General features: G+C 35.2%; 1 protein-coding gene across 2 annotated transcripts; it reads left to right on the top strand.

Annotated features, from left to right (window-relative positions):
- Positions 1-2175: 2175 nt before the first annotated feature.
- Positions 2176-9800, top strand: LOC116306488 (homeobox protein six1b). 2 transcript variants are annotated; one of them, XM_031716560.2, is made up of 3 exons: positions 2176-3838; positions 7681-7750; positions 8320-8485. In XM_031716560.2, the coding sequence occupies exons 1-3, from the start codon at positions 3285-3287 to the stop codon at positions 8338-8340; spliced, it is 645 nt and encodes a 214-aa protein (XP_031572420.1). In that variant the 5' UTR covers positions 2176-3284; the 3' UTR covers positions 8341-8485. The 2 variants fall into 2 exon arrangements, with proteins under 2 accessions (XP_031572420.1, XP_031572419.1); XM_031716559.2 differs by lacking the exon at positions 7681-7750 and having other exon boundaries at positions 8320-9800.
- The last annotated feature ends 340 nt before the right edge of the window (positions 9801-10140 follow it).

Below are 10140 nucleotides of genomic sequence, written 5' to 3' on the forward strand. Positions count from 1 at the left end.
CCCAAACTTTATTCGGCTTTTGGTGCATCGACAATATCAGTATACATCCGTAAGTATCCATTTTTACAAGGTAACTTTGTTAAATTAGAGGTGTTATCATGTTGTTTCTTTTTTAAACTTGATTTTCCAGTTGTCAATCTACTTCATCTCTAGATAGATCAAAAAACATTTTTTTTTCCAAGACTTCAGATCGTAAGTAAAAAGTGTGGTGTAGATCAGTAAGGGTGTTTTGTGGCTGGCCACGCTAATTGGAAAGCATAAAACAGTCTACTATCAGTGAAGCAAATATTAGGGGGAAAAAGAGCGCCGATTATTTCTAGGTCTATTCAGTCGTGTTCAAAACAAAAATAACTTATTGGTGTTAGCTAGATGAAAGACGTACTGAAATCCTCTGAAGTAATTGTCGGAGACTGTTTTCATTCACCATAAAGTATGAAGTAATTTGAATTATAATTTAATTGAGCTCGACTCAAAAGGTGATAAAAAACTCATTTACAATCTAACGTTAGTTTATGAATAGGATGTTTGAATTCTCACAGTAAATCAACGAATACTGTCAAACCTTTCATACAACAAAGTTAAATAGGTTCTATTTAGCTGTCTTTTAGCCAGGTTGCTTCCACAGTTACATTGCTCTTTTTACTCATTATAGACATAGAAATGTATTATGATAAAAACTACGAACAGGTAGCTTGAAGCACAATACGCCTATCAAGACAGACGGCGTGTTTGTCCGCTATTCTGACGAGTTTTGTTGCCGTCACGAACTCGAGATTTTAATCCTCCAACTCTCCTCTAAAAAGAGGTTTAATCTCTCACAATACTTCGATATTTTTTATTTAGGACGTACAGTTAGAAGTTATTGGCTTTCTGTCTGATTTTCAAGAGGAATTATACGTTTTATATAAAATATGTAGCATATGAACAAATCCGTTACCCGTTACAGTGTTTCTTCAAAACACCTACAAATGTCTTTTCGAGTAAATATACTCCAAAACACAGATACCTTATTTATTACCAAGTGATAATAGCTTTAAAAAATTGCCCTTTTTAAAATCATCTTAAAAGTTTTATTCCCGAAAATAAAAAGAGATTTTGTACAAAGGTTGTTCATTTATCATAGAACAAAGTACAAAACCAAACAAAGACGACTAATAAGCAAATTAAACGAACTTCAAATAGCAACGGATTGTACAATGCTCAATATCCTAACCATGGGTTCATGAATTTTTTCCTTTTCTTTAATACATCCTTTTTTAGTCCTTAACATACAGGTGCTAATGATTGCCAAAACCGTTTAATTTTCAAGTGAATGAAGGAGGTTCTGCGCTGTCTGAATTGTTGGTTTGCTTCTTTGATGTCTGACTCACATTCGGCACGTTTATTATCAAATTATTATGACAACGCCCTGGAACAATTTAATTGCCTCTTTATCAGCACAGGTGAAAGACTTATTAAGATGTTTATAGGCCATAACCCGCTAAGTGACAACAGAAGGAAAAAATGGCGTAGAAATCAGAACTAAAGCCAGATTATATGACCGATTATCCCAGTGTATCAGTTGATGTGTTCTTGAAAGCAATCTTGAATTCTTTTGCAGGTTATTCATTGAATAGCACAGAGGAAAACTCATTTTCGCGTTTACAAACAAATGCAAATAATTCGGTTTGTTTAAAACTGAATGTTTGCTAAAGCGATTGCTGAAAAATCCTAATCACTTGGATCTTTCAAGGTCACAATCGCGTATCATTTAAGCATAGTTTTATGTGTTATATACATAGGTTACGATCTCTTCCTGCATTAGTTTGTTCATCGTGTAAAAGAGTAAAGGGCTGTTTCTTGACTTTCTTGTTATAATGGTGCTTGGGGCCTGAGATGAACGGTTCTTTCAAAACAGTGTCTGTTGACTTTCCCAGCAGATGTGCCAGGCCGACCCCAATTCAAACGGTCTATTGTTGCCCCTCATGGAGCTGTCATGCCCTTCGTCCAATTTCCAAGTACTAATTGGCCGATTTTCTTGTAAATACAGCTGCAACGTAAAATTAAAGAAGCAATTCGACGGTAAAAACAACAACGGGGCGTGTTTTGGATCGGCAACGGGCTACATTAACTAGACAGTTTGTGAGACTTGAGTTGAGATTTGTTTATTGAAAATAAAATAAAATGACTAGGTTTGAATCGCACACGTACATTAATGCGTGTCCATTGATGGCATTCAAGCTGCAATCTGCTATAAGCATTTTTGTAATGCTGTTCCTGAGATAGGGAACTTAAGTACACCGCTTCCAAATGCGTGGCAAATAGTAAATTCAAATATTTGAAAAAAATTGCGGTTAATCTAAGCTTAAAATTTGAAGTTGAAGGATGAGACGAAGACAAAACAGAAGCTTATAAAATACTGACAAGCGAACCAGCAGAAGTAAACCGAGCCAGACAAGCTGAAATGTAAAAACCACCCAGATAGTTTACTGGGCTTTCCTTATTACTTTAATCGGGCCTCGAGTCGATAGCTAGTTGCTAGGTAAAGTGACTGCCTCTAAACTTTGTTGATAAAGAATTCGATAATGAAGCCGTCAGTTTTGCAACATATTTTTCTCGTGTTAGCAGACACAGAATACGCACTTAACATTCTCTCTTGACACAGTAGCAGTCTATGGCTGACAGTGGGAGACGCATCCTTCTCCTGTAGTTTATTAACAATAGATTTGCAGTTAAACTTCAAGGATAATTTACTATGAATCTAGGGGACGTTTTCCATGCATTTGTGGATTAAAAAAGTATGTTCAAGTCTTACCAATCAGAACGAGGTTTCAATATCCTTACACAATCGAGCGCCTTAAGAAGTATTTGTTCAGGCCACAGACACCGTATTTAGCCTCCCAAATCCAATGGCCAATTGTAGATTCTAAAACAAACATGTTAGCCCGCTTCAGTTTCATGCTAATGACCGACTAATTGAACCAGTACCTTGTAGTAATGTGTTTTTGACAAGTACACTAAAAGCTGTTTTGTTCTGTTCATGACTTGGGCAGCATCATTGCAAAGGTGGCAAATGTTTAGACAAGAAATATTGCCTGGTCAGCGGTGGGACGGTGCTGAATTCACAAGCCACACAAAGAGGACGGACAGCCTACCGGTAACCTATTAAAGTGTAGCAAAAAAAGCGACGTTATCACTTGGGTCTGACCAGCAGGCGCTGAACAACGGTATCTGTGACAATCACCCATTTGGACTAATTGCGTTTAGTCAGACGAGTTTATCAAGTACTTAAGACGACTGCCATTATGCTTCCGTGCCCCTTTTCGATGGAACAAGTTATTTCAGTCTGTGAATTCCTTCAGAACAGCGGAGAGAATGACAGGTTGGCAAGGTTTCTTTGGTCATTGCCAAAAGACTCTGAAGAAATCCAACAGTGCGAGACCATCCAAGTTGCCAAGGCCGTAGTCGCTTTCCACCAAAGCAACTTCAAAGAGCTCTACTCGATTTTGGAGAGCCATAGGTTTTCCAAATCGACGCACGAGAAGCTGCAGTGTTTGTGGAGAACAGCGCACTATATTGAAGCTGAGAGGCAGCGTGGACGCCCCCTGGGAGCTGTTGGCAAGTACCGTGTACGAAGAAAGCATCCACTCCCGAGAACGATCTGGGATGGAGAAGAGACCACTTATTGCTTCAAGGAAAAATCCCGCAGTATTCTTAACAAAGCCTACACCGAGAATCCCTACCCCACCCCCAGAGAAAAGTACGAACTGGCAAAAATGACCGACTTGACTGTGACTCAAGTCAGCAACTGGTTTAAAAACAAGAGACAAAGAGTACGTGCTGCAGAAATGAGAAAAAGGTATGTAAATCCAAAACCGCTAGTGTATCGTTTATAAGTTGTTGTTTGCACACTTGCGCCCGCTTTCCCGGCGCTAAGAGATAATCGCGAACAAGTGCAATAAATATCGTTAAAACACCAGCAAACCCTAAACTAGATCTTACATAAATATATTCAGTACAAATCTAAGTACAGTTGCGGAGCGGATTTTTTTACTAAATGGACTAATGTTTTCTTGGGGTTGTTTTCTTTTTTCTTGAATATAAATTCTGTGTTTTTTGTGTTTTCAAGTGATACTTCAAAGGTTAAACATGTCTTGATTAAATACATAACAGTGACGTTTCAAAAATTTCAACGTAGTGAAAGGAAACTTTTTACCAATGTTTTCTTAGCCTACTCATCGATAAATAACTCTTTCGAGGAAGGATTTTGAGCGATCTCTGCCGTCTTATATATTGAGTCTACTCGCCTCATCCGTAAAACTATACCTCACATCATTCAAACACTCGGTTAGGTTTATTGCGTGTCGGATCATTAAAGGATCATTAAATGATTCAAACCAAAGCTTATTCAAATGACACAAGCCAATCAAAGTGAAATTAAATCTTAACGTTTAAGGTTTTGTTTAAATTAGCCCTAACGAATTTTGATTTTTTTTTTGCCCTTAAAGTCGCACTGAACGAGCACTGTAGAATGCGATTAGAGAACGATACTATAATCGTTCTTGCGGATTTGCATTTGCTAGCAAAGATAAACCATTTTTTAAGAAAGAAAAAACAGTAAGAAAGACTCGTTGCTTGGTAACCTTAGTAAGGACTAAAACATTTTTAGCCCGTGTTTCTAGCCATTTAGCATCTTTAATAGTGGATGACCAACCACTTGAACACTTCAATCGATTCTTGTGCAGCTGCGAAAACGATGGCGGTAACCTAAAACCAGCCCGTGTCCTTTCATAATGAGAAATTAATTGGGCAGGCTGATTTGGGAATGGATTACCCCAAGCTTCGCCGCCAATGAACGACCTCTTTATTGCTAGACAAATTCACTTGCTCAGCTGAGAATTGTAGACGAAAAATTAAGATTTTATTTTTCCACAAAAATCAAAGAAGACTCATATTTTCCCTCGGAAATAATTCACTGAGAGTAAATAAATGAATTATAAATATATATATTTAAAAAAATAAAATAAAATAAAAAATAAAAAAAACCACACACAAAAGGAAAGTTGAAGACATGGGAAGAAACATTTTCGAAGCTTTTAAGAAGATACATTTTATTATTTGTTTATCCCTAACAGTTTGGTCTGCTGTCGTTTTTAAATTTTTATTAATATCCACGATTTGAATTTTTCAAGGAAATCTAGTTTTATTGCTACACTGTTGTCGACGGATCTCGTAAATTGTTTATCTCAGTAAATCGAAGAGTAAAAAAGAGGTTTCATAAGTAACTGTTGAGACGACACTCTTATCTCTATGATTGTTTTGCTTTTCGTACCCACCACGTTTAGTTTCTAGAGGAACTGACCAGTGGCGACAATCATCCAGTGAAAAAAACACTTTGTACACAATACTCAACTCGTGTATTGATTTTCATAAGGGAGAAAAAAGAAAAGAAAAGAAAAAATCCCTCAATTCAAATTTACATTACTATCTGATTTAATTGATAGTTAATATTGTAATTATTTCCTTTATCTCTTTTGCAATTTTTCAGATTTAGTTTGAATAGATTTTTTCGTTTAAAAAAGAGGTTTGAAGTTACCATTTTTTTGCCCGACCCGTGCGCGCGCGTTCGAGTCCCAAGCCAACCGACCCGATGCACGATATCCATCTAATACACTCAAACTGATAGGAATCTTCAGTATTTGAGTTCAATTGCTATTCAATCTAATGCCTATTGACTTATCACTAAAGTGTTTTAAAGATTTAAGTGCAAAGGTCTTAAGTTGAAATCTTATTCCGATCCTGGAATTGAGATATTAGTTTTTAAATAGAAACTAAGTTTTCTCTTCTGTAAACTAAACTATTATTTTCAGAAGCAAAATATAATATGATCAACATGAAGTGAGAGTGAGAGATGTGAAAGTCTATTATTTTCAGAAGCAAAATATAATATGATCAACATGAAGTGAGAGTGAGAGATGTGAAAGTCGTTTGAATTTGTTCAACATGTTAAACAAAAATTATTCATTGCGCATTTTTTGCTAATTCACTACATTTAGTCATTCATTAATTGTCAACCTGCATTTATCACAGGCTAAAGCTGGTTTTCTTTTTGATCAAAGAGGGCAGAAAAAAAACCTTAAATTTCATCAGTCCCTTGAAAGAACCTCTGGGCTGATCAACGTCAGGGCACGGCTAATTCACAGATCTTAAAGATTAAGCATCGAATACTTGTTATCATTAGAAGTATCGAAAAATGTACGGATTTCCAGCAATTTCTAATGCAAAAACAAATTAATCGTCGAAATCAAAAATGTTTACAGCATTTGTATCGGCAAGAATTTGTCATCGAGTTTTCGTTTAGACCTAACATACATAGTCTCTAGTAACAGACACACCGATTGAAGCCATACATATGCAATAATGGATATTAATTGAACCTTTTAATTGCTATTTTTGCCAAGCCAGAAGTTCCAAAATAATATCTTAAATTTATTCTCCATATTAAAAAAAAAAAAAATTAAATCATTAATTTCTACTAGTTTTCATATTCTCTAGTTGTTTATTTATTCAACAAATTGCAGTCTCAAATCTCTTTAATACAAACTGCTATTGTTAAGAAAGTGATTGAATCAGTGTGCTGTTTTCTAATGGTGAATTATGTGAAAGTTGGGTTTCTATAGTGATTACAGTAGTGACCATGAATGTCCTCAACTACCAGTGTCATTGAAGGTCGCGAATAATAGCTTTCTTGGGGATGATTATGATGGATTTTCAGGATAATTTCTTTGGAAAACCTCGAGATTGGGTCATATTCTAAACATACTCAGTACCAGTTATATATCATTAAAAGTATCATTAGTAAATCTTTGGAGTTTCAAGCCCACACATCGATTGCTTTAAAATGCATAGCAGTAATTTAGCCTTTTATGATTGAGAATAAGATCAAATTTCATATCGACCATCTAGGCTGGGTAAACGCCACTGAAACCAAGATAGCCAGCTATTTGACAACAAGTCAATAGATTTGGCTCAATCGTTGTGGTGTTCATTTGCTGAAGCACATGGAAAAACCTCTGATGTTTGCATTGTGTTCAAACTTTGATTTCTGTTGACACACCTGCAATGACGAGAGCTCACCTAACAGAGGTGCTTGCCTAAGGATCTAGGCTACTAAAAGACAATAATACACTACGGAGTTGCTTGTTTTCAAGGAAGTATAACTGTAGTTTAGTGTTGCAAATGCAACGTGAGTTTTCGTGAAGTGAGTGAGAAGTTTAAGAGAACAAATATAAAGCAAGACTAAGGAGTGTTGGATATTCTATAAAGTGCAAATAATCAATTCCTTTGTGATAAGACCCACACAAATACAAATATGCCGCACTAAAAACCACATTTAAATTTAAATCATTTAACCAATTTAACCATAACAAACTTCTCTCTATATATACGTTTTTTTCTCTTAATATTTAATTTATTGATGCTAAAATCATGCAACGTAAACATAAAATTTGTGAGTAAGGTTTGTAAAAAAAAAAAAAAAAAAAAAAAAAAAAAAGAAAAAAAATTGCAAACATGAATCATTTAATTTGAAGCCAAAAAATACTCATTCCTGTATTTGAGTGGGTTGTTGTTTCCTATGGTTCTTCCATTCCAGATTCAATCAATAAACCATCAATCCTGAAAATTTTGATATTTTTTTAGTTGCCCGCGAGAAAACGAATTAACAAACAGTAAGCGAAACAAAGGAATATATGCGAGAACCGATTCGATGGTACGTGGCAGGCATAATATACAAAAGCTTGCATGGATTGTTAATTATAGTTATTATTATCACTTGATCAGAACACTCGCTTTTAGTTGATTTTTTCCTTTGACAACATGATATATTTTATGTCATGTCATGGGGCTTTTTGTTGCTTGCAAGTGTGAAAGAAAACTTGCTTTATAGTTTTGGACATGCATGTTGGGAACTCAGACCCGCATTCGGAGCGCACCGCCCACGATCAATATTTTCACTCTGATCAAAATTAGCAGTATGACATAATGAAGCTTGTTTCTATTTTTCAAAATTATTTGTGCCAAATTTAGCTCTAGAATTTGATGGAATTTAAAACAACTGAACTGTTTGAACTTGGTAACGTTAAACTAGAATAGATTAGTGTGAAAAATGGGCGAAATTTGAATCAAAAAAGTAATTAGGGAATTATCTCGCAATGACTGACTTATCCTGGGTGTCGTAATGTGCACATTTATCTACCTCCATACAATCATAAATGCAAGCAAGAGAATTATGAAGCAACGTTTTTTTTCTTATAAGTCTCTTTCTTTTTCATTTTCCAGAGGATTAGATCAAGACTTTAACATGATGAAGATCAAAGACAGCAGCAGATCAATGATGCATAGCTATGATGAACTACGAAACCACTTCCCTTTTCTAATTCCACAGCAAGCATCTATTCCTTCTCAATCACCAACCATGTCAGCAGCGTGTCTTCCGGAGTACAGCGCACTGGCACATGGTTATACTCAGTGCCAGGCGGTGGCTTATCCCACATACCCAGGATATGTCCCTGCTGTTGTCACGGCGCACCATCCGTATAACGTCCCACATCGTTCCTACTTGGTCACCTCGCCTACTATCAATAGCCTATCGTACTCTAGACAGTCTGCAAACGCCTCCCCGCACACGTCTGTTGTTAAGATGAGCTCCGAAACAAGTGCTTTTGAACCGATCTCACATTCTGCGTCAATAGGGAGGTGTGGTCTTCTTGGAGAACAAACATTACAAAAATACTACCAGTAACCATGGAAACACGGTTATCAAACTCTACTGAATCATAATGCTATGGTAACTTGTCAGGTTTTTCATCTGTTTTTTGCAAAGAATTTCAAAAATCGAAGAGGAAATGATAAACTAAAAATAACATATTTGTAATGAACAATTTCTTTGTTTTTGACGTAAAATGAGTTTAAAACTCCTGCAGAAATGATTACGTAACCAAATGAATTGTATCATCAGTTTTGATATCATACTAGCTAAGTGCATCGATCTTCATCATATATATATATACATATATGTAACTATAACTCATATTTTTATATACCAATGTTGAAATGATCGGTAAGAAAAGGCTAGCTGGTAAGTATATGTTATGATAAAAGGGTAAATTTTACCACGTGAAAAGATGAAAAAACTTACTGACGTTTCGGACCTTAGCCCTTCGTCGGAGTAAAAGAGGAAGGACTAGCGTCCGAAACGTCAGTAAGTTTTTTCATCTTTTCACGGTGTAACATTTACCCTTTTATCATTACTGTTTCATTAGAAATACCAACGCAGCACACACTAGTTTTTAGCTAGTTATCTCTTCTGGTCAGTATATGATTGACTTCAGATAAGAAAACGATTCAACATGCAGTGTTTAATTAGTTGGGAAAAAGTAGGAATTAGATATCTTTAACTTGGAGTAATGTTTTCCCATTTCAGACCACTTGCATAATTGCATTCCCTAGACAAAAAGATTCTTTGAGTCGTATGATCCTTATACAAGTGTCTTCTCATGCGCAACCGTTAAACAAAGTAATGATACTCTAGGGAATGACACCCATGGTCGGAGATAGGTAACAAATATACGCCTAAGCTAAGAGAGTTATATTAATAATAATTTAATATAGTTAAATATAAAATGATTGGCTTTTATTTTGAATAATATACTTTAATTATTGTAAAACGTGAGTTTAAAATTGATTTGTTTCATTAGAGGAGAAAATATTTAAAAGTATTTTTAAGGTTGTTTAAAACAATAAAAGAATGTTTGGACTAAGTTTGTGCTCAACTTTAGAACATACACTAAAAATAAATAATAAAATAATAATAATAATAATAATAATATGACAACGACGGCTCTAAGACATTTATTTAAGAGGAAAACGTGTCAGACATATAAAATGGATACTCAATATTAAATGGAGCCTCCTTAAAAATACCTTGAATGTGAGGCTAACATTGAAATACAAAGGAAATGCCACAAATTCCATCGTGAAAAAGTTGATTGATTTCTTTCGTTTATATTTTTATGTTAGCTTTGCATCCACGATACTTTTAAGAAGGGTTTGACTTTATTGTTACTAGAATTTTGTTTTTTGTTTTTTGTATTCTTGGGG

The sequence above is a fragment of the Actinia tenebrosa genome, unplaced genomic scaffold (assembly GCF_029948245.1).
Source record: "Actinia tenebrosa isolate PJP-AT-01 unplaced genomic scaffold, QUT_ActTen_1.0 PGA_scaffold4__44_contigs__length_22323623, whole genome shotgun sequence".
Classification (NCBI taxonomy): domain Eukaryota; kingdom Metazoa; phylum Cnidaria; class Anthozoa; order Actiniaria; family Actiniidae; genus Actinia; species Actinia tenebrosa.

What these genes read in the sequence shown, in the direction of transcription:
- LOC116306488 (XM_031716559.2), top strand. Translation starts at nt 3,285, where the DNA reads ATGCTTCCGTGCCCCTTTTCGATGGAACAAGTTATTTCAGTCTGTGAA. An exon ending in GCTGCAGAAATGAGAAAAAG is followed by an intron (nt 3,839 to 8,319) that starts GTATGTAAATCC and finishes TTCATTTTCCAG; the next exon opens with AGGATTAGATCAAGACTTTA.